Source organism: Hemiscyllium ocellatum, chromosome 31, assembly GCF_020745735.1.
Source record: "Hemiscyllium ocellatum isolate sHemOce1 chromosome 31, sHemOce1.pat.X.cur, whole genome shotgun sequence".
In the NCBI taxonomy this organism is placed as follows: Eukaryota; Metazoa; Chordata; class Chondrichthyes; order Orectolobiformes; family Hemiscylliidae; genus Hemiscyllium; species Hemiscyllium ocellatum.
This window is the reverse complement of record NC_083431.1, coordinates 1,032,386-1,057,637: the sequence shown is the minus strand read 5'-3', so window position 1 is coordinate 1,057,637 and position 25,252 is coordinate 1,032,386. Positions and strand designations below refer to the sequence as shown.

Below are 25,252 nucleotides of genomic sequence, written 5' to 3'. Positions count from 1 at the left end.
TGAGAAAAAATTGCCTTCTGGATCATTCTACATGTTTAGATGGATAGAGGAGGAGCAGACAGTAGTAGTAGTGGAGGAAGTTTCTCAAAATGGAGAACTGTGACCATTGTTGTTTGTGATATACATACATAATTTGGAGCTGAAAAATGTGTTGCTGGAAAAGTGTCCAAGGAGCAGGAGAACTGACATTTCTGGCATAAGCCCTTCTTCAGGAATGAGGAAGGTGTGCCAGGCAGGCTAAGATAAAAAGGTAGAGAGGAGGGACTTGGAGAGGGGCATTGAGAATGCGATAGGTGGAAGGAGGTTAAGGTGAGGGTGATAGGCCGGAGAAGGAGTGGGGGTGGAGAGGTCGGGAAGAAGATTCCAGGTCAAGGAGGTGGTGCAGCACCACCTTCTTGACCTGCAATCTTCTCAGCACCGCCTTCTTGACCTGCAATCTTCTTCCCGATCTCTCCGTCCCCACTCCCACTCTCACCCTCAACTTCACCTCCTTCCACTTATCGTATTCCCAAAGCCCCTCCCCCAAGACCCTCCTCTCTACCTTTTATCTTAGCCTGCTTGGCACACCTTCCTCATTCCTGAAGAAGGGCTTATGCCCGAAACATCGATTCTCCTGCTCCTTGGATGCTGCCTGACCTGCTGCGCTTTTCCAGCAACACTTTTCAGTTCTGATCTCCAGGATCTGCAGTCCTCACTTTCTCCTCATAAATGATTTGGAGGAAGGTGCAGGTGGTCTGATTCGCAAGTTTGCAGACCACACTAAGATTGGTGAAGTAGCAAATAGTGAAGGGGACTGTCAGAGAATGAAGCAGCATATAGATAGTTTGGAAAGTTCTATAGAATGCATAGAATCCCTGCAGTGTGAAAACAGGCCCTTTGGCCCAACAAGTCCACACCAACCATCTGAAGAGTATCCCACCCAAATGTATTACCCTATTACTCTACATTTACCCCTAACTAATGCAAGTAACCAACACATCCCTGAACACTGTGGGCAATTTAGCATGGTAAATTCACCTAACTTGCATATCTCTGGACTGTGGGAGGAAACCGGAGCACCTGGAGGAAATCCACGCAGACACAGGGAGAATGTGCAAATAATCGCCTGAGGCTGGAATCGAACCCAGGCCCCTGGTGCTGTGAGGTATTCTGTTACCCCAATACGTGCGTTTCAAACAAATCGCCTCTTACTCTTCTAAACTTCAGATACAAGCCTAGTCTATTCAACCCTTCTTCTGAAGAAAATTCTCTCACTCCAGGAATTACTCTGGTAAACTTTCTCTGAACTGTATCCAACCAAACACATTTACATCCTTCCCTAAATATGCTGAACATAACTGTGCACAGGACTCCACTGGTGCGGTGTCACCAGTGCCATGTATAACAAAAACATAACTTCCCATTTTTGCATTCCATTCTCCTCACAATAAATGATAAAATTCTATTAGCTGCACTGTAGGAAGGATGCAAACACATTGGAGAGTGAGCTGAAGTGGTTTACAAGAATTATTCTAGGGAGAGAAACTTCAGTTATGAAGATTGATTAGAAAGGTCTCTCACAGAGAGAAGCTGGTGAGGAGAAGATCTGTTATAAATTTTAAAAACTATGAAAGGTTCAGTTAAAGTAACTTGAGGAAAACTTTCCCCAGTTATACCATCGACAAGATGCACTGCATTTTGGAAAGATAAATCAGGGCAGGACTTATACACTTTAAGGTAAGGTTCTGGGTTGGGCACAGAAATGGCAGACGGAGTTCAACCTGGGCAAATGCAAAGGGATGCATTTTGGAAGATCCAATTCAAGAGAGAACTATACAGTAAATGGAAAAGTCCTGGGGAAAATTGATGTACAGAGAGAGATCTGGGTGCTCAGGTCCATTGTACCCAGAAGCTGGCAACGCAGGTCAATAGAATAATCAAGGTGGCATACGGCATGCTTTCCTTCATCGGATGGAGTACTGAGCACAGGACTTGGCAAGTAATGATACAGCTGTATAGAACTTTGATTCAGCCACATTTGAAATACTGCACACAGTCCTGGTCACCACATTACCAGAAGGATGTGAATGCTTTGGAGAGGGTGCACAGGAAGTTCACCTGGATGTTGCCAGATGTGAAGGGTGCTAGCTATGAAAAGAGGTCGAGTAGATTAGGATTATTTTCATTAGAAAGACAGAGGTTGAGGGGTACTTGATTCAGGTCTACAAAATCATTAGAGACATAGACAGAATCAACAAGCTTTTTCCCATAGTGGGGGACTCAATTACCGGGGGCCATGAGTTCATGGTGAGAGGGGAAAAAGTTTAAGGGAGACAAGCGTGAAAAGTTCTTTATGCAGAGGGTGGTGGGTGCCTCGAATGTGTTGTCAACAAAGGTGGTAGAGGCGGTCACTATAGTGGCATTTAAGATGCATCTAGACAGATACATGGAAGGAAGGCAGCAGAAGGATACAGATCCTTGGAAAATAGGTTTAAATAGAGGATCTGGATCGGCGAGGCTTGGAGGACTGAGGAGCAGGTTCCTGTGCTGTAATTTTCCTTGTTCTTTGTATCTCTCCTCTCTCAGCTTATACCAATGTCCCCTAGTTTTAGATTCGGAGAAAGGGAGGACTGCAAATGCTGGAGATCAGAGTTGAAACAGTAGTGCTGGAAAAGCACTGCAGGTCAGGTAGCATCCAAGAAGCAGAAGAATTGACACTTCAGGCATAAGCCCTTCATCAGGAATGAGGCTTGTGGGTCGAGGCTGAGAGAAATGAGAGGAGAGTGGGTTGGGGGGAGAAATCAGCTGAGAAAGTGATAGGTGGATGAAGGCAAGAAAGGAGGTGCTCGTTCAGAGGGGACAGTGACGGACAGGTCCAGACGATGGTGCCAAATTAATGTGGGGGATAATGGGGGGGAATGAGGATGCTGTTGGAAATCCACATTTAACTGCCCCCTCTGACCTCCAGTTGATCAAAATCTCATGGTATGCCACTAAGCTTAGTGTCATCCACAAACTTACTAACCATACCTCTTAAATGCTCATCTGAATCATTTACATACAAGAATAATAATAGTGGAGCCAGCACAGAATTTTGTGGCATACCGCTGGTCACAGGCCTCCAGTTTGATAAACTTCAAATTGAGGGGTGATAGATTTAAGACAGGGTAGGCTCTTTACTCAGAGTGGTATGGGCATGGAATGCCCTTCCTGCCAATGTAGTTAACTCAGCTACATTAGGGAGATTTAAACAATCCTTAGATAAGCACATGGATGATGATGGGATAGTGTAGGGGGTTGAGCTTAGAGTAGGTCACAGGTCGGCGCAACACTGAGAGCCGAAGGGCCTGTTCTGCACTGTATTGCTCTATGTTCTAAACAATTTCTATCACCATCCTATCTTCTACCTTCAAGCCAATTTTGTATCCAATTAGCTAGCTCTCCCTAGATCCCATGAGTTTTAACCTAACTCAACAATCTACCATGCAGTACCTTGTCAAAGGCTTTGCAAAGGTCCACGTGGACAACATCTACTGCACTGCCCTCATCAACATTCTTGGTCACCCTTTCAAAAGTACTCAAAGTCGAGATATGATTTCCATGCACAAAGCCATGTTAACTATCCCAAATGAGTTCTTGCCTCTCCAAATGTCTGCAAATCCTGTCTCTTAGAATTGCCTCTAACAACTTATCCACCACAGATGTTCAGCTCACTGATCTGTAGCTTCCAGGCATTTCATGGGCCTTTCTTAAATAAAGGAACAACAGTAGCCATTCTCCGATCTTTGGACACTTCATCTACAGCTGTCAATGGTAAAAAATATCTCTGCCAAGGGCCCCGTAGTTTCCTCCTTAGTGTCCAGAATGCCCTCGGATATATTTCATAAGGGGACCAAGGGATATATCAAGGAAATCAAGGATTATGGAGAGAAAATGGGAGAGTGGGATTGAGAAATCCTTCAGTGATGATTGAATGGCAATCAGATTCAATGGGCTGAAAGGCCCAATTTCTGCTCCTATGTCTTATTGTCTCATCTCTCACACAATATGTTTTGAGACTTCTAGCACCTCCTCCTCATTAGACTCGCTTCAAGACGTCACTATTTATCTCCCCACTATCTGCTTATTGCTTAGCATCCAAACCTATCTTGATAGTAAATATTGAGAAGAAATATTCATTTAGAATCTCACCATCTCTTGTGGCTCCGCACATAAACAACCTTGCTGATCTTTAAGAGGTCCTATTCTCTCCCTAGTTACTCTTTTGCCCTTCATCTACTTGTTGAATCATTTTGGATTCTCCTTTCCCCTTCTAACCCCACTGATTTCTCTCTTAAGTGTACTCTGACACACACTGTACTCCTCAAGGAATACAAATGATCCCAGCTGCCCATACATGTCTCATGCCTCCCCCTTTTTCTTGACCAGGGCCTCAATGACTCTCATCATCCAGGGTTCTCTAGTCCTGCCAGCCTTACCTTTCACTCTAATAGGAACATTCTGGCCCTCAATCCTCATTAGTCCATTTTTGAAAGCCTCCACTTACCAAACGTACCTTTGTTTGCAAACAGCCTCTCCTAATCAATTTATGAAAGTTCCTAAGACCATCAAAATTGGCCTTGTCATCATTTAGAACTTACCTACCCCTTTCCATAGCTATTTTAAAACTAACGAAATTATGGTCATTGGACCCAAAGAGCTCCCTCACTAACACTTCCGTCACTTGACCTGCCTTATTTCACAAGAGGAGGGCAAGTTTGCCTCTTCTCTAGTAGGGTCATCTACACATTGCATGAGAAATCCTTCCTGAACAGATTTGAATCTCTCTTCATCAAAGCCCTTAAACACTATGGCAGTCTTCGCCAATGTTAGGAAAGTTAAAATCCCTTATTATGACAACCCAATATTTTTGCAGCTATCTGCAATCTCTGATCTGATCCATGCTCTACATTAACTTGTGTATTGTCCTTAACTTTCTCCTTTGTCTCCGATTTCACCCCACTGCCAGACTAGTTTAAACCTTCCCAAGTGGCTTTAACAAATCTCGCCATTAAAATATTAGTCCCCGTCAAGTTCAGGTGCAATCTATCCCTCTTGTACAGGTCACCACTACCCCAGAAGAGATCCCAATGATCCAAGAATCTGAATCCCTGCCTGTGAGCTCTCAAGCCACACATTCATCTGTCAATTTCTCCGATTGCTACTCTCACTAATGTGGTACCAGTCATCGTCCAAATATTACTACACTTGAGATGCTGCAATTTAACTTTCTGCCTAACTCTCTCTAACCCCATCCCTTTTCCTAGCTGTGTCATTGGTACCAATATGTACAACAACCTCTGAATGCTGGAACCACTCAGAGACGTCCTCAATCCATGCACTAGACAGGTAACACACCATCTGGAACCTGGACCACAGCCACAGAAATGCCTGTCCATGCCCCTGACTTGCAAGCCCCCTACTACAAACTCACTTGGACTCTACACAACCCCGGTCTACAGCAGAGGCAACCGTGGTGCTACAGATCTTGCTGCTGCTGTTGAATTCCTCTGAGAGGCTATTGCCCACAACAGTATCCAAAATGGTATATAGTCATGACTTCCCACATACGACAATGACCTCACTTACCATGACTTAAACTTGTGGGCGGCACGGTGGCACATGTGGGCGGCACGGTGGCACAGTGGTTAGCACTGCTGCTTCACAGCGCCTGAGACTCGGGTTCAATTCCCGACTCAGGCGACAGACTGTGTGGAGTTTGCACGTTCTCCCTGTGTCTGCGTGGGTTTCCTCCGGGTGCTCCGGTTTCCTCCCACAGTCCAAAGATGTGCGGGTCAGGTGAATTAGCCATGCTAAATTGCCCGTAGTGTTAGGTAAGGGGTAAATGTAGGGGTATGGGTGGGTTGCGCTTCGGCGGGTCGGTGTGGACTTGTTGGGCACTGTAAGTCTAATCTAATCTAATCTTGAATGAACTTAAGTCTTATTGTTAATGTTTCCAATTGCATCATGAGCCATATCATTTCACTGTGATCTTTTGATTTTTTGATCACTTCATCAAGTTCACTGGATATACCACTTTCTTTGAACGATTTGATAACATTCTCCATTGTAATCTTTCATAGGCTCTACAACTCGGCATATGTACATGTCCCTTGATAAATGTCGCCTCACCTCTAATCATCCAGTCATTTTTTTTCCAAATGCAACCCTTCAAGGACTTGTTTAGAGAAACACTCAATAGTTGAATAAGGCTAGTTCAACCACCAGAAATCAATACATCACCACTGCTTCAAGAACAACATAAGAATTGAATTGAACTCATTCCAAATAAGAAAATCTTTTTATTTATATAATTCTCCTGGTCAGAAGCTTAAAACTTTTCTCAGTCATACTTTTAAGCCATGCTCTTCCATCCATCATCATGAACATGGATGATTAATCCTTTGTAGATTGCTGTTTTGGGAGGACTTTTCTGATAAGGATCACAATTAGCTCAAGCTTTATTCCTTTGGGACATACAACATAACACAACTGTGAATCTAATATGAAACAAAGAACTGCAGATGTTGAATATTTGACACAAAACATTGCTGGAGAAGCTCGACAGGGTCCAGCAGCATCAGTAGACAGAAATCAGAGCAAACATTTCAACTGCAGTTGAACTAGACTCGAAATGATAACATTGCTTTCTCTCCACAGACGCTAATCATTGTGAATCTAGTCTTATCACAGGCAGATGCCTTCATTAAAACAGTTTTTTGTCCAACTTTTCACAGCATTTGAGCTGGCATATCAAATTTCACAGAAGTCTCATCCATATCTGAATATTGGCTGATCTGTATCCATTCTCTCATTGATATTGGACTATAAACCACTGAAATGCAATCAAGTTCAGCCAGGAAATCTGGCTATGAAATCTTAATGGTCTCTTGCAGCACCATATCATTACTCTTCATAAATCCAGTCAGGTATCCAAACCTAGCTTGAAAATCTGGAGCATCTAAGTTTTTTGACCTTTCTTTGTGTAATCTGTAAATGTGGCAAGCATACCTTTGATCCCTTCTTCCAAGTCATTTATATAAATCATACACAGTCAAGGTGGGGAGTTGAAGCATACAACGTGGAGTAGTCTAGTGGAAAACCAGAGGATTGGGAAGCCTTTAAAAACCAGATAAGGATAATGAGAAAAACACAATATGGGGGGAGAAGATGAAATGTGAGAGAACGTTAGCTAGTAATGAGAAAATTGTATGAGTTTTTTTAGATATATAACAGATAAGAGAGGGACAAGAGTGGTCACTGTACCAATGGAAATTGAGGTTGCAGTAGTAGTAATAGGAACAAAGAAACAGTGGAGAAACTGAACAGACACTATGCATCAGTTTTCACACTGGAAGACACCAGCAAATACCACAAATCCCAGAAATTCGAGGGGCAGAGGTGACCATTAGTAAAGAGAAGGTACTTGGGAAGCTGAAAGGTGTGAAGGTGGATAAAACACCTAGACCAAATGGGCTACATCCCAGAGTTCTGAAGGAGTTAGCTGAGGAGATTGTAGAGGCATTGGTGGTGATCTTTCAGAAATTACTGGAGTCAGAGTGGGTCTCAGAGGACTGAAAAATGGCTAATGTAAACACCCCTACTTATGAAGGGAGGAAGGCAGAAGACTGCAAACTATTGGCTGGTTAACCAGACCTCGGTCTTGGGTAAGATTTTAGAGTCCATTATTAAGGATGAGATTGTGGAGTACTTGCAAGTGCATGGTAAAACGAGGCTGAGTCGGCACGTCTTCATCAAGGAGGGGTTTCATGTCTGACAAATCTGTTAGAATTCATTGAGGTGGTAACGAGCAAGATAAACCAAGGAGAGCCAGTGGATGTGATCACTGGATTACTAGAAGGCCTTTGATAAGGCACCACACAGGAGGCTGCTAAAAGAGACGAGAGGCCATGCTGATAGGAGCAAGGTACAGGCATGGATAGTGGATTGGCTAACTGGCAGAAGGCAAACAATAGGGTAAAGGGGTCTTTTTCAGGATTACAGCTGGTGACCAGTGGAGTTCTGCTGTGGTCCACAACTATTCATATTATGCATTAACAATCTGGATGAAGGAAATGAATGCATCATTGCTAAGTTTGCAGATGACACAAAGATGAGTGAAGAGACAGGTCATGTTGAGGAATTTGGGAGTCTACAGAAAGACTTGCTCAGGCTAGGAGAGTGGGCAAAGAAGTGGCAGATGGAATACAATATGGGAAAGTGAGAGATAATGCACCTTGACAAGTAGTAGTGTAGGGTATTTTCTAATGGGAAAGGCTTCAGAAATCTGAAGCAGAAATGGATTTGGGAGCCATAGTTCAGGATTCTCTTCAGGCTAACTTGTAGGCTCTGCTGGCAGTTAGGAAGGCAACTGCAATGTTAGCATTCATTTCAAGAGGGCCAGAATACAAGAGCAGAAATTTACAGAGGTTGTAAGAAAAAAAAGGCTCTGGGTCAGACCACATTTGGAATACTGATAGTAGTTTTGGCCAGTATCTAAGGAAAGGTGTGCTGGTGTTGAGGAGGTCCAGAAGAGGTTTACAAAAATGAGCCTGGGGATGAAGTGCTTGTCATAAGCGGAGTGGTTGAGGATTCAATGGAGTTTAGAAAAATGAGGGAGAACCTGACTGAACCTTAAAGAATACTGAATGACTTGGATAGAGTGGAAGTTGATAAGGTTTTTCACTAATAGGAGAGACTAGGACCTGCAGGCATAGTATCAGAGTGAAGGAGTAAACCTTTAGAACGGAGACAGGGAAGATTTTTTTTAGCCAGAGGATGGCAAATCAGAGATAGATAGGTTTGGGAATCAAGGGTTACGGGAGAAGGAAGGAAGGAAGGAAAATGGGGATGAGAAACACATCAACCATGAACCAGGGACCCAAAAACCCAGCTTGTCAGCCCACAGCACCACCAATTTACTCAGTTTCACTTCTCTAGTGTTTGAAATTCTCCTAAGTTCACTTCTACTTTCCTTCCATTTCCTGAAGCTTCCAGATACAGTGGAAACTCAATCATCCGAATGTGATGGGCGGGCACTATTTCATTTGGATAATTGATTATTCAGAAAATTAAATGCCTTTCCTCTGGGGCTCGGAGTTTTAAAGTGTGCTCTCCTTTCAGGAAACTAGCAGCAGGAGCACAGCGTGTGCCCCCAACAACGTTCCCCCTCCCCCTCGCTCGTTCTCCGGGGCATGTGGACTGGACACCAACAACAAGACTGCTGCTGCTGCCTTTGTGGGGTAAGTCTCCAAATAGCGCACAGACACAGGCACAGCCACACACACAACGTTTGACTGCAAATTTTTGACACGTTTGATGTTTACCCTGCACAGGACAATGTTGGAAAGCTTATTCCTGAGGGGGGGTGGGGTTTAAGGGTACACTCCTATCACCCTTATGTAGGGCTCCACGGAAAGTGTAGGCAGAGGGGGCAGGAGGTCAGTCATTTGGAGACAGTGCCTGTTTAATCACTGTAAACAAAAGACGCGATCACTGCTAGAAACACGTCTTTGATGTAATGTTTCTATCGGGACCTCGCAATCTCCTTCAGATAATCCAATTTTCGGAAAATTGAGTTTCCTCTGTATTATTTATCACCTCAACAGTAAGCATTGTTTCCCATTATTCATTATCCAATCTCACTTTCTATAGGAGCAATGCTCACTTTGTTAACTCTTCTGCTTTAAAACATTTATAAAAACTCCTACTAACTGATTTTACATTTCTGTTTCTCTCATATTGTAACTTAGCCCTCCATATTAATTATTTTTTGATTATTTTAAATATTTTGTCCAATCATCTGACCTGTCCCAGTTTTTGCACATTTACATATGTATTTTACTAATTTCATAATATCTTTAATATTTCTAGTTAAACAAAGGGTATAACCTCCCCTCGAATTTGTCCTATTCATTGCCATATATCTATTCCAAATATTCTAAAATACCTTTTTTTAAATATCTGCCCCAGCAATTATCTATTGACATATCTTTTCACCTGATTTCCCAATTCATGCACAACTTTTTAAAATGGTCTCAGACACACTTCTCTCTCCCTTAAGCTGAATATAAAACGTAATCATATTTTAGTCGCTGCTAATCAGTGGCACTTTGCCTGTGAGATCATGAATTAATTCTTGCTCACTGCACAATGTCTAGTTTAGCCTGCTCTCTCGTCAAATGCAAAGCATGCTGTTCTGAGAAACTATCCTTAAATCATTCCTGACCTCCTCAGCAAGTTCATACCTTCCCATCTGACGTTTCCACCTGATAGGCAGATTAAAATCCACCATGATTATCACTGTACCTTTGTGAGAAACTCTTTTTTTCCTATATGCTGCTATGATTCACACAATTTTTTTGCAGGCTGAGAACAGTAAATAAGAAAAAAATGTCATAAATGGTCTTATGAATTGTTGATTTTTAAATATATTGTTGGACAGCAGATAGAATAAATTTCAAGTCACTTTACATCAGCCATCGCGCTTGGAAAACACATCATTGCCACCATCAAAGCCTTACAAATAGGCTCCAAAAGCTGAATTGATGGAATTACTAAACTGAATTGGATAAGTGGAATTACAGGTACCCAAAAGAAGGCCAGATGCCATTGTTGAAACATCAGAGGTGAGTACAACTATGAAACATTCCATGATAGAAGCCATTATTCAGATGAGCAAAACATTGAAAAAAAAATTAAACATGGAATGCTATGTTTTGAAGCTTCCATCAGTGGAGGAACATAAAACTTGTGCTGCTTCTTACACAAATCTCAGTTATGCAGAATTTTTTATATTTTTCTTCTGTGAGACAGTAAAATAAATGTTGCCGTTTAGCTTGGAAAGCTAAAAGATCAGAAGAATGGTGAAAGGTACATTAGTGGTAGAAACTTTTTTGGTCAGATGGTGGATGTAGTGTTTTTCCTTCGCAAAAATATTGAGAGAAAATCTAAGAGATTCAACAGTAACGCTGAGTGTTACATTGATAATAAGTCACAATGCAATAACATAGTCTCAGTGAAATGCGTGATTGAGAGTCAATATTGCACTATTGCTCTATGACTCTATTGCATGAGAGCGCAGTGTTATAGTCTGGTATGACTCCAGCGACATTACCTTTACTGGTGGTATCATAATTACTTATTCCATTGGTGGAATATTGCCCTGAGATAGTGTCTGTCAAGTGTGTTCTTCAATTGGCTGGTTATCTGCTTTCTGCATATAAGACATGCATAAGAAATTTTCTATGTTGTCATAGCTGAATGAACTGCACAGATTTCCTGCAGGGTGGAAACAAGTCCACAATGACCCTCCGAAGGATATCCCACTCAGACTCATTCCCCTATTAATGTACATTTATCCCTGATTCATGCACCTAAACCTACACATTCCTAAAAAATAAGGGCAATTTAGCATGGCCAATTCATGCACATCTTTGGATTGTGGGAGGAAGCCAGAGCACCCGGAGGAAATTCACGCATCACAGGGGGAATGCCCACACAGACAGTTGCTCCGAGGCTGGAATCGCCCGGGACCCTGCAGCTGAAAGGCAGCAGTACTAACCACTGAACCACCTCTAATGCACAGATTTTCAGCATGGGAGCTAGGAATCCATTACGGCCCAGAGACATTTTTGCTTCAATTGCTGAATCATAAATACCTGATGAGCAAACTAATATCTATGGTGGTGGGGACCTTTGGTAAGATCATCCATTAGCATCGTTTATCATTTAGCTTGAATTCATAAGCTGTAGTAGTATAGAATTTAATTATTAATGAACCCATAGCAACCCATGGGCATTAGAATTCAGCCACTACGACTTGGTCAGATTTCAACTTAGCATCAGAATCTCTGTTCAAACATCTTGAAAGGGATTTAAATGGTGCAGCTGAGTGTTAGTCTGCCCCTGATAAGGTCACACGTGTGCTGCAGCACGTTGCTGAGCAATAAGCAAGAATTTCATTTCCGGTGACAACTAAGCTTACATTATTCTTTCATGCGTCCAAATCGCACGACATTGCTCCAGCACAAATAGGTTTCACAATCATCCGTACTATAAAAATCCTAAAGAAGACGCAAGCGTATGTCGTCTACATATAATCAACTACGGTTAAGCCCTGAAGTCCAGCACACTATTCATTCAAGCAAGATAAAATGGCTCACCAAGTGACCTCTTTTGTACAATTCAACAATATTTTGATCAACAGTGCAAGTTTGGTTCTTTTTCTCATTAAGACTTCTACACCAGACTGAAATCTTTTGCAGGATTCAAAGGAGAAATTAAGTCCACCAGGAGATAGATGTACATTTATTTGGAGAGCTTCTGGCATACCTCAAACTGAATTTTTAAATAACTAAAACATTGCAAGCTTTTTGTTTATACACAATGAATGTACTGTTTTTGTACAGTGATTACTGAACATTTGTTGTGCAGTCTTACAGGTCACACTGTCATTTAATAGCTGTCCTTTCTGTAAAAGTTTCATTAAATACTAGTGCATCAGTTTGCACCCAGACATTTGAGGGTAGACAAACCAGAGAATCGTTGCATGGTTGGTAGTAGTATTCAAATATTGTTGAGAGGAGTATGCACAAAATTGATTACCTCATCTGTGAATTATTCCCAGCAACATTCACAATTGTACTGTACACCAGGAGAAGTGATTAGCCTAAAAAGGTAAATGCAACTATTCATGAACTTTCAAACTGCCAAATACCTTTACATTAAATAACACCATCATATATGATTCATAAAAATCCAGAAAGTGTGAAGAGGAGCCGGTCACACCAGATTCAAAACACTAAACTTGTTTCTTTCTCCACAGGTGATACCAGCCCTGCTGAGTTTGTCCAACAATTTCCCTCTTTATTTCAAATTTCCAACATATGCAGTACTTTACCTTTAAATAAACATGAGGTAATGCATCTTGGTCAGAAGCATGAGAATGTCTAGTTGGGGTAGAGAAGTCATGGGTTTTTGTAGTACCAATAAAGTAACAATCAAAAAAGATGTAGAAGAGAATGCAAACCATGCTATAAACATGAAGTTTGAGAAAGCATTTGAGAAGGTACAACATAAAAGATCAGTGAGCAACACTGAAGCTTACAGAACAAGTGTGAAATGGGATAAAAAGTACCTTAAGGACAGACAGCAATTAATTATCATAGATGGTTATTTTTCAGACTGAAGCATGTTAGACAATGGCTTCTCCAAAGATTACTGCTCCGACCACTGCTTCTTTTGCTGGATTACAGGGCAAAATGTCAAACTTTGCTTACCAACCAAACTTGATGCGACTGGCAAACCAAAAAAAAATGAACTGCAAAGGACAAGACATCAACAAGAAGTGGCAGACATAATTTTACAAAGGTGAAATGTGAGGTGATAGACTTTGCATAAGATATGTGGAGAGGCAATATAGATTGAATAACAGTACTAGAACATGTATATGTGCGTAAATTTTAAAAGGCAAAAGGACAAATTAAGCAACTGGTTAGTGCAGCATGAGACATTTTGAGCTTCATAAATGAAGGTATCGAGTACAAAGGCAAGCATGTCATGCTGAACTGACTGCCATAGAGGGTGTCTTCTGATTCATGAATAATATGCATTCAGGATCACACATACTTTCACATGGCTGAACAGGATGATTCTTGACACCTGGACCTTTGGGCACTTAGGACAGCATGCCCCACAAGGGATCTGTGTGCTAAATTTGTTTCTTTTGTTTTCCTTCTCTGCTGACACTCTGCCTCATCATTAAGTAATTTGACACAAAGCATGATAAAGCTTGATCGACAAGTGATTGCTACTTTGAACAACTTGTAACAACCTTTTCCCTGTGCTGCTGGGAAACATCGGTGTCTTTGTAACCTCTTATTTGTCTTCCTTTGGTAAGCTGGCCATTTGAAAGTTGAAAAATCAGGACCCTTTCCTCAGAGACACAATGTCCAGTCCAGCATAGTTGATTTTACAGGAGTTCATAGAACATAGAACAATACAGCACAGAACAGGCTGTACGGCCCTTGATATTGTGCCGATCTGTGAACTAATCTAAGCCCATCCCCCTACACTATCCCATCTTCATCCATATGCTTATCCAAAGATTGTTTAAAAGCCCCTAACGTGGCTGAGTTAACAACATTGGCAGGCAGAGCATTCCACACCCTTACCACTCTGAGTAAAGAACCTGCCTCTGACATTGTCTTAAATCTACCACCCCTCAATTTGCAGCTATGCCCCCTCATACAAGCCAACGCAATCATCCTAGGAAAAAGACTCTCACCATCTACCCTATTTAATCCTCTTACCATCATGTATGTCTCCATGAAATCCCCTCTTAGCCTTCTTCTTTCCAATGACAACAGACCCAAGTCCCTCAGCCTTTCCTTATAAGACCTTTCCTCCAGACCAGGCAACATCCACATCCTTCCTGTAGTGGGGTGACCAGAACTGTACACAATATCCCAAGTGCGGCCAGACCAGTGTTTTGTATAGTTGCAGCATGACATCACGTCTCCGGAACTCAATCCCTCTACCAAATGAAATCTAACACACCGTATGCCTTCTTAACAGCATTATCAACCTGGATGGCAATTTTCAGGGATCTACGTACATGGTCATCAAGATCCCTCTGTACATCCACACTACCAAGAATTTTTCCACTGACCCAGTACTCTGCCTTCCTGTTGTTCTTCCCAAAGTGAATCACCTCATATTTAACTGCATTGAACTCCATTTGCCACATCTCAGCCCAATTCTGCAGTTTATCCAAGTCCCCCTGCAACCTGTAATATTGTTCCACATTGTCCACCGCTCCACTGACTTTAGTGTCATCTGCAAACTAACTAACCCATCCACTGATGCCTGTTTCCAAGTCATTTATAAAAATGACAAACAGCAGTGGTCCCAAAACAGATCCTTGTGGCACACTACAAGTAACCAGACTCCAGGCTAAATATTTTCCATCAACCACCACTCGCTGCCTTCTTACAGAAAGCCAGTCTGTAATCCAAACTGCTAAATTAACCTTAATCCCATGCCTCCACATTTTCTCCAACAACCTACCATGTGGAACCTTATCAAAGGCTTTACTAAAGTCCATGTATACGACGTCAACTGCGCTACCCTCATCCACATGCTTGGTCACCTTCAGAAAAAACCTCAATGAGATTTGAGAGACATGACCTGCCCTTTGAACATGTTGACTATAAGCAAATTGTTGCTTGCTAGATGATTATAAATCCGATCTCTTATATCCTTTCCAAAACTTTTCCTACAACAGATGTAAGGCTCACTGGCTATAATTATCTGGGTCATCTCTACTGCCCATCTTGAACAAGGGCACAACATCTGCAATCCTCCAATCCTCTGATACTAAACCTGTGGACAATGATGACACAAAGATCAAGGCCAAAGGCTCCGCCATCTGCTCCCGAGCTTCCCAGAGAATTTTCAGATCAATCCCATCCGACCCAGGGAACTTATCTACTTTTACACCTTCTAGAATTGATAACACCTCCTCCTTACTAACTTCAATCCATTCTAGTCTAATAGCCCGTATCTCATTCTTCTCCTCTACAATATTCTCCTTTTCCTGAGTGAAAACATATGAGAAACATTTGATTAGCAACTCTCTGACCTCCATGGGGTCCACATACAACTTCCCATTTCCGTCTTTGACTGGTCTTATTCCTACCATAGTCATCTTTTTGTTCCTTACATACCTATAGAAAGCTTTAGGGTTCTCCTTTATTTTATTGCTCAAGATCGCTCATGTCCCCTCCTTGCTCTTCTGAACTCTCTCTTTAAATCCTTCCTAGCTAACCTGCAACTCTCCAACACCTCATTTGAACCATCTCAACTCAATGTCACATAAGCCCTCCTCTTCCGCTTAACAAGAGACAATTCCTTTCGTAACCCACTTTTCCCTTACCTTATCACTTCCTCCATGCCTGACAGGGACATACCTATCAAAGACACTCAATATTTATTCCTTAAACCAGCACCACATCTACATTGTCTCCATTCCCTGCATTTTGCTACCCTAATCTATTCCTCCTAAGTCTTGCCTAATCGTATTACAATTGCTCTTACCCCATCAAAAACTCTCAGCCTGTGGCATGTACCTATCCCTTTTCATCGCGAAACTAAACTTAACCGAATTATGGTCACTCTCTCCAAAGTGCTCACCTACCACTAAATCAAACACCAAGTACCAGATCCAGTATGGCCTCCCCTCTTGTCGGCCCTTCAACATACCGTGTCAGGAAACCCTCCTGCATACATTGGACAAAAACCGATCTATCCAATGTCCTAGTGTTATAGTATTTCCCGTCAATGTTCGGGAAGTTAAAGTTCCCCAAAATGACCACTCTGTTCCTTTCACTCCTACCCAGCATTGTTTTGCCAATCCTCCCCTCTACATCCCTGCAACTTTGCAGAGGCCTATAAGAAACTCCCAGCAGTGTGACCTCTCCTCTCCTGTTTCTAACCTCAGTCCTTACAACCTCAGTAGATGAGTCCTCGTCAAAAGTTCTTTCAGCCACCATTATGTTGTCCTTGACTAACAAAGCCACATCTCCCCCTCTTTTACCTCCTTCACTGATCTTAATAAAGAACAAAGAATAAAGCAAATTTACAGCTCAAGAACAGGCCCCTCAGCCCTCCAAGTCTGTGCCGATCCAAATCCATTGTCTAAACCTATTGCCCATTTCCTAACTGTCTGTATCCCTCTGCTCCCCACCTACTCATGCATCTGTCTAGACGCACGTTCAATCAATCTACTGTGTCTGCCTCTATTACCTCTGTTGGCAATGCGTTCCAGGTACCTACAACCCTCTGTTCAAAGTACTTTTCATGTGTATCCCCCTTAAACCTTTCTCCTCTGATCTTGAACGCGTGACCTCTCATTAGTGAATTCTTCACCCTGAGAAAAACTTATCACTATCCACCCATCTATACGCTTCGCGATTTCGTAGATGTCAATCAGGTTCCCCCTCAGTCTCCTTTTTACTAATGAAAACAATCCTAATCTACTCAACCTCTCTTCATAGCTAGCACCTTCCATACCAGGCAACATCCTTGTAAACCTTCTCTGCACCCTCTCCACATCATGACGAGAACGAGGGTGGGAGATTGTGTATTGAGTCAGAAGAGATAGGAGAGGTCTTGAACAATTACTTTTCTTCAGTATTTACAAACGAGAGGGACCGTATTGTTGAAGAGGAGAGTGTGAAACGGACTGGTAAGCTAGAAGAGATACTTGTTAGGAAGGAAGATGTGTTGGAAATTTTGAACAACTTGAGGATAGACAAGTCCCCCGGGCCTGACGGGATATATCCTGGAATTTTGTGGGAAGCAAGAGAGGAAATTGCAGTACCGCTGGCAATGATCTTTTCGTCTTCACTGTCAACGGGGGTGGTTCCAGGGGACTGGAGAGTAGCGAATGTTGTGCCCCTGTTCAAAAAAGAGAATAGGGATAACCCCGGGAATTACAGGCCAGTTAGTCTTACTTCTGTGGTAGGCAAAGTAATGGAAAGGGTACTGAGGGATAGGATTTATGAGTATCTGGAAAGACACTGCTTGATTAGGGACAGCCAGCACGGATTTGTGAAGGGTAGGTCTTGCCTTACAAGTCTTATTGAATTCTTTGAGGAGGTGACCAAGCATGTGGATGAGGGTAGAGCAGTGGATGTAGTGTACATGGATTTTAGTAAGGCATTTGATAAGGTTCCCCATGGTAGGCTAATGCGGAAAGTCAGGAGGCATGGGATAGAGGGAAACTTGGCCAATTGGATAGAAAACTGATAACCGGTCGAAGTCAGAGAGTGGTGGTAGATGGTAAATATTCAGCCTGGAGCCCAGTTACAAGTGGAGTTCCGCAGGGATCAGTTCTGGGTCCTCTGCTGTTTGTAATTTTTATTAATGACTTGGATGAGGGAGTCGAAGGGTGGGTCAGTAAATTTGCAGATGATACGAAGATTGGTGGAGTTGTAGACAGTGAGGAGGGTTGTTGTCGGCTGCAAAGGGACTTAGATATGATGCAGAGCTGGGCTGAGGTGTGGCAGATGGAGTTCAACCCTGCCAAGTGTGAGGTTGTCCATTTTGGAAGAACAAATAAGAATGCGGAATACAGGGTTAACGGTAGAGTTCTTAGTCAGGTGGAGGAACAGAGGGATCTTGGAGTCTATATACATAGATCTTTGAAAGTTGCCACTCAGGTGGATAGAGCTTGTAAGAAGGCCTATGGTGTATTAGCGTTCTTTAGCAGAGGGATTGAATTCAAGAGTCGTGAAGTGATGTTGCAGCTGTACAGGACTTTGGTTAGGCCACATTTGGAGTACTGTGTGCAGTTCTGGTCACCTCACTTTAGGAAAGATGTGGAAGCTTTGGAGAGGGTGCAGAGAAGATTTACCAGGATGTTGCCTGGAATGGAGAATAGGTCGTACGAGGATAGGTTGAGAGTTCTCGGCCTTTTCTCGTTGGAACGGCGAAGGATGAGGGGTGACTTGATAGAGGTTTATAAGATGATCAGAGGAATAGATAGAGTAGACAGTCAGAAACTTTTTCCCCGGGTGCAACAGAATATTACAAGGGGACATAAATTTAAGGTGAAGGGTGGAAGGTATAGGGGAGATGTCAGGGGTGGGTTCTTTACCCAGAGAGTGGTGGGGGCATGGAATGCGCTGCCCGTGGGAGTGATAGAGTCAGAATCATTGGCAACCTTTAAGCGGCAATTGGATAGGTACATGGATGGGTGCTTAATCTAGGATAGATGTTCGGCACAACATCGTGGGCCGAAGGGCCTGTTCTGTGCTGTATTGTTCTATGTTCTATCCTTTTGATAATGTGGCGACCAGAACTGTACACAGGATTCTAAATGCAGCCCAACCAAAGTCTTGTACAATTTTAACATGACCTGCCAGCTCTTAAACTCAATAACACGTCCAATGAAGGCAAGCATACCACATCCATCTTGACCACTCTGTCTACCTGTGCAGCCACCTTCAGAGTACAATGGACCTGAACTCCCAGATCTCTCTGCTCATCAACTTTTCCCAAAGTTCGTCCGTTTACAGTGTAGTTCACTCTAGAATTAGACCTGCCAAAATGCCTCACCTCACATGTGCCTGGATTGAACTGTATCTGCCACTTCTCCACCCAACTTTCCAGTCTATCTATATTCTCCTATATTCTTTGACAGTCCCCTGTGCTTTCTGCTACTCCATCAATCTTCGTGTCTTCTGCAAACTTGTTGATCATACCAACAGTGCCCTCTTCCAGATCATTTATGTGTATCATAACCAACAGTAGCCCCAGCACAGACTCCTATTGAACACCACTGGTCACCTTCCTCCATTTCGAGAAACTCCCTTCAACTACTATTACTCTGTCTTCTGTTGCTCAATCAGCTCTTTATCCACCTAGCTAGAACACCCTGCAAACTATGTGACTTCATTTTCTCCAGTAGTTTACCATGAGGAGCCTGATCAAATGCCTTACTAAAGTGCATTTAAATAACATCTACATGCTTCCTTCATCTGTCAATTGGTCACTTCCTCAAGGAACTCTATTATGTCATAAGGCACGATCTCCCCCGCACAAAACCATGTTACCTATCACTGATAAGCTCATTCTTTTACAAATATAAATAGATCCTATCCCTCAGTACCTTCTCCAACAACGTTTCCACCATTGACGTCAGACTCATTGGTCTGTAGTTCCCTGGAATATCCCTACGACCCTTCTTGAACAGTGCAACCACACGAGTAACTCTCCACTCCTCCGGCACTTCACCTGTGTTTAAGGACACTACAATGATATTGATCAGGGCCCAAGATATTTGCTCTCTCGCCTCCACCAGCAAACTGGTATAGATCCCATCTGGTCCAAGGGATTTGTCCACCTTCATATTCTTTAGCCTACCCAACACATCCTTGAATCAACATGATCCAGAGTAAACAAACTTCTATCTCAACATTCACCATGTCCCTGTCCTCAGTGAGCATGGAGGCCAAAGTAATCGTTGAGAATCTCACCCATTTTCTCAGGTTCAACACACAACCTTCCTTCCTTATCCTTTAGTGGACCAACCCTTTCTTTAGTTACCCTCTGGCCTCTTACATATGAATAAAAGGCCTTTGAATGCTCCATAATTCTGCTTATTAAAGTCATTCCATGACCCCTTTAGCCCACTTGATTCCTTGCTTAAAATTGGTTCTACTCTCCAGCTATTCTTCCTAAGCCTGTTCTTTCAAAATCTGGACCGGTGTCAAGCAAGTTTGTGTGATACCGCCTGTATTGTTAACAATCTTAGCTGCAAGCAGTTACTTATCTTAAAAAATACAGTCCATTGGCACGGGTACTAAATCCTGCATGATCAGAAAACGCAAATTCAGACACCTCTCCGACAAATCTAACATGATCACCATAAACACACATAAGAACACGAGTAGGCCATTCAGTCCATCAAACCTGCTCCACCGTTCAATAAAATCACAGTTGATCTTTGGCTTATTCCATATTCCTGTTGTCAGCCCTTAATACACTTTGTGAAAATATATCTAGCTCAGATTAAATTTAACAATTGAATCAGCATTGACCATCATTTGATGACTGTTCCAAATCTCCACAGGGTTTTGTATAACTGCAGCATAATGTCTGCATCCTTATACTACAGCCCGTTGTAATGAAGCCCAGCATTCCATTAGGTTTCTTGATGATTTTCTGCAGCTCTTCATGGCATTTTAAAAAGCTATGCATCTAAACTCCCAATTGTGTCGAACATCCACTCTACTTTGTGTTCCAAAAAATATCCTGATCTATCCTTTTTTGCTCCAAAGTAGACAACCTTACACTTGTTTATATTAAAATCAGTCACAGCTTTGCCCATTCACCTAAACCATTAATATCCTGTTGTAATTATCTAAGTCATTAATTGCGAATAATTACATTATTCACCAACATAGATTCCTATAGGACATCACCAAACATCCTGCCAATTTGAGTACTTCTCCATTATTCGAACATTCTATTTCCTACCACTCACCCAATTTCTTATATGTCAGTAATTTAGAGTCATTGTCATAGAGATGTACAACGCAGAAACATACCCTTTGTCTAATTTGTCCATGTCGACCAGATATTTAACATTCATCTAGTCCCATTTGCCAGCAGTTGACCCATATTCCTCTAAACCTTTCCTATTCATATACCCATCCAGATGTCTTTTAAATGTAATTGTACCAGCCTCTACGACCACCTCTGGTAGCTTATTCAAATTTCTCCTCAGTGCTCCCATCTTACTGACAGTATGCAAATGAATATGCTGAGGACCTTCCATAGCTTCGAGTAAAAAATGAGGTCTGCAGATGCTGGAGATCACAGCTGCAAATGTGTTGCTGGTCAAAGCACAGCAGGCCAGGCAGCATCTCAGGAATAGAGAATTCGACGTTTCGAGCATAAGCCCTTCATCAGGAATGAGAGAGAGAGAGAGAGCCAAGCAGGCTAAGATAAAGGGTAGGGAGGAGGGACTAGGGGGAGGGGCGATGGAGGTGGGATAGGTGGAAGGAGGTCAAGGTGAGGGTGATAGGGGCGGAGAGGTCAGGAAGAGGATTGCAGGTTAGGAGGGCGGTGCTGAGTTGAGGGAACCGACTGAGACAAGGTGGGGGGAGGGGAAATGAGGAAGCTGGAGAAATCTGAATTCATACCTTGTGGTTGGAGGGTTCCCAGGCGGAAGATGAGGCGCTCCTCCTCCAGCCGTCGTGTTGTTGTGTTCTGCCGGTGGAGGAGTCCAAGGACCTGCATGTCCTCGGTGGAGTGGGAGGGAGAGTTAAAGTGTTGAGCCACGGGGTGATTGGGTTGGTTGGTTCGGGCGGCCCGGAGGTGTTCTCTGAAGCGTTCCGCAAGTAAGCGGCCTGTCTCCCCAATATAGAGGAGGCCACATCGGGTGCAGCGGATGCAATAGATGATGTGTGTGGAGGTACAGGTGAACTTGTGGCGGATATGGAAGGATCCCTTGGGGCCTTGGAGGGAAGTGAGTGTGGAGGTGTGGGCGCAAGTTTTACATTTCCTGCGGTTGCAGGGGAAGGTGCCGGGGGTGGAGGTTGGGTTGGTGGGGGGTGTGGATCTGACGAGGGAGTCACGAAGGGAGTGGTCCTTGCGGAACGCTGATAGGGGAGGGGAGGGAAATATATCCTTGGTGGTGGGGTCCGTTTGGAGGTGGCGGAAATGGCGGCAGATGATACGTTGTATGCGGAGGTTGGTGGGGTGGTAGGTGAGAACCAGTGGGCTTGGCAGCCTCCACTGACAAGCAGATCCAACATCAGATTCAGTGTACCAGTTCAGCGTTCTATAGATTACAGCAACAAGTATGTGGAGGCACAGACCTCCACGAGTGCTGAATCTACATAAAGCTGTGGTTAGATCAGAACTAGAGGGACCTTGTTCAGCTCTGGGCACCTGAGGACAGATGTGAAAATCTTTGCAAGGATTCAAAGCAATTTACCACATTGGGGATAAGGGGTTTTTTTGTTACAAGACGAGGTAGGAAAAGCTCCTCCTTCTTAGAGCAAAGGAGATTATCAGGAGTTTTGATAAAGTGTACGAGATCATCAGGGCAACAAGGTGGCTCAGTGGTTAGCACTGTTGCCTCTCAGGGACAGGGTTCAATTCCACGTTTAGGTGACTGTGTGGAGTTTGCACATTCTCATGTCTGTTCTGGTTTCTTGTCACAGTCCAAAGTTGTGCAGGTGGATTAGCCATGGGAAATACACAGTGAGATAAACGCAATGGGCCGAATAGCCTGTTTCACACTGTTGGGATTCCATGAAAGGCTTAGATAAGGTAAACAAGGAAAATCTCAATCCATTAGCTGATGTTGCAGTTAAAAGCTGTTACCTTTTTATTTTTATGAATTTTTGACTGTGGTGTAAAATAGAAAATTGATGAAGAGATTGCAGCAGTTTTTAAAAAGCAATGTTATGTGACATTCACTTTAATTGCTGTTGACACTGTTGCTTGCTCAAGCAATGGGGGGAAGGATTGCAGACGGACTTATTATGGCATATGGAGGAAAGTGGGCTAGTGTAGGTTAGGTGGGCTTGGATCGGCGCAACGTCGAGGGCCGAAGGGCCTGTACTGCGCTGTATCTTTCTATGTTCTATGTTATTAAGTTGGTTAGAGTTTTAACATGTACAGTTACAGTCGATGGTTCATAATTGTTCACCTATAACTACAAACTATTTGTATCTAATAGTAATTCCTATTAACTGCAAAAACCTAGTCCGTACTGAAAGTCTGAAAGTCAGGTAAATTGGGCAGTTTTGTGTACTTTTATAAAATCTTTAACTTTTGCGCTGATTCCAGCATGCTACTTCGGTGAGGCATAACAATACAAGGATTGGCGGACACAGTTTTTAAGATTTTGACTAAGAGACACAAAACATTCTTTTATACAGCAGGGGACTGTATAATGACATAGAAATGACATAGAACTCATTTCCTATAACAGTGATGGATGCAGAAATAATGATTTCAAAACAAAAAATGAATGGACACTGGAAAGAAAAGAAATCTTGCAGGGTTCCAGGCACTGAGTGAAGTGGGACTGACTGGACTGTTCTGTGACAAGCCAGCCCAGAATCATTGGGTCGGTGGCCTCTCTCTATGCCTTAAGTGACTCTGGCACTTTAATACTTCCATTTTTGGGGAGGCATATAACTAGAGACCACCATTTTAAGGTAGTCACCAAGAAATCGAGTGGAAAATTCAGAAGGAAATTTGTTCTAAACTGTAGAGAGAATACAGAACTTGTTACCACAGCAACTCGTTGAAACATATAGTATAAATTTGTGGGGAAGCTTGACAAGCATTTATGGAAAAGGACAAGAGATTACTATGCTAGACTGGGATAGCAAAGATGGGATGAGGTTCAAATGGAGCATAAACATTGGCTTGATATGTTCCTTACTCTATGTGATCCTACATACCAGGAACTTGCCAAATTTGTCCATAGCTAATAAAGAAAGAATTAATAGGTATAGATGATTGAACAGATCTTTAAAGATTTGTACTGAAAAGACAGTGCAGCACCTCCACAAATTAAGCATTATATTTCTGGATTTCAAAAGTTTTCATTTTTGTCTTTTAAACAATGAGTTTACAGTGAAGCCAGGCTATTTCCAGCCCAACAAGAAGCACGAAACACAAACTTTGAGGTAAACATGCAACACATTCTATTAGTTACCGCTTCAAGGGCCGAGTGTGTCTATAAGCCAAGGATAAGAATGACACCATATGACCAGCAACCATAAACAGTCCGAGCAGCATGCTAGAACTAAGGTATAAATGTTGCTCTACAAGAGTTCAGTTTGCCTGTTAAATAATCCTTTCTGAAATTTAAGTAAATTGAACCTACACTAAACAAGCCAACACAAGAATGGCAAATTTGTGTTAAGGAGAACACAAAAACACAACACATGCCAAATCTAATCCACAACAGTATTTGACCAATTAATTTCCGTTTCATCTTTCATTCTATTTTATGACATTAGTTTGTTTGGATTGACTAAGAGATGAGTAAAGAAGTAACAGATCAACATTTAATTTTTAAATATAAAGTAATTTGTTAAGATTGCTCCATTCTGATTAAGAACTACTCAAAATACATTCATTAGATGGCAACCACAAGAACTGTGGATGCTGTAAATCAGAGACAAAAACAGAAGTTGCTGGAAAAGCTCAGCCAATCTGGCAGGATTTGTGAAGAGAAATTAAAGTCAACGTTTTGGGCCAGTGACCCCTCCTCAGAACTGAGTCCTCAGTTCTGAGGAAGGATCACCAGACTTGAAATACTAACTCTGATGCTTCTTCTCAGATGCTGCCAGGCCAGCTGAGCTTTTCTAACTACTTCTGTTTTTGTTTCAGTAGATGGCAGCAGCTTTTCACAGGTCATTAATATAATAAACCTTAGCATACATCACTGACTGATATTCCAATAACGTGGGATCAGGGCAGCAAACCCCAGAGCATAATATTGTTTAATCCCATTCAGGACATACAGCACAGCAACCACCCCAAATGTTACTTACGTTTTGATGTTTTCGTGGTAAATCTTTGTATCAGACGGTTGGTTGTAAAGTGGCTGAAAAAGATGAGGTTGATGATTATCAATGTGTATTAGTGAATATTTACGATTGACTTTTAAAAAATACTACAACGTAACCACTGG

At 42.5% G+C, this 25,252-nt stretch overlaps 1 protein-coding gene across 13 annotated transcripts in view; it reads right to left on the bottom strand.

Moving 5' to 3' along the window:
* The window catches only part of ncor1 (nuclear receptor corepressor 1), a 402,479-nt gene that overhangs the window by 254,572 nt on the left and 122,655 nt on the right, over window positions 1-25,252 (bottom strand). For all 13 annotated transcript variants that reach the window (XM_060848164.1, XM_060848169.1, XM_060848173.1 and 10 more), the window contains one exon: window positions 25,113-25,165. In XM_060848164.1, the coding sequence (XP_060704147.1) occupies window positions 25,113-25,165 (53 nt within the window). The remainder of the gene's footprint in view (window positions 1-25,112; window positions 25,166-25,252) is intronic.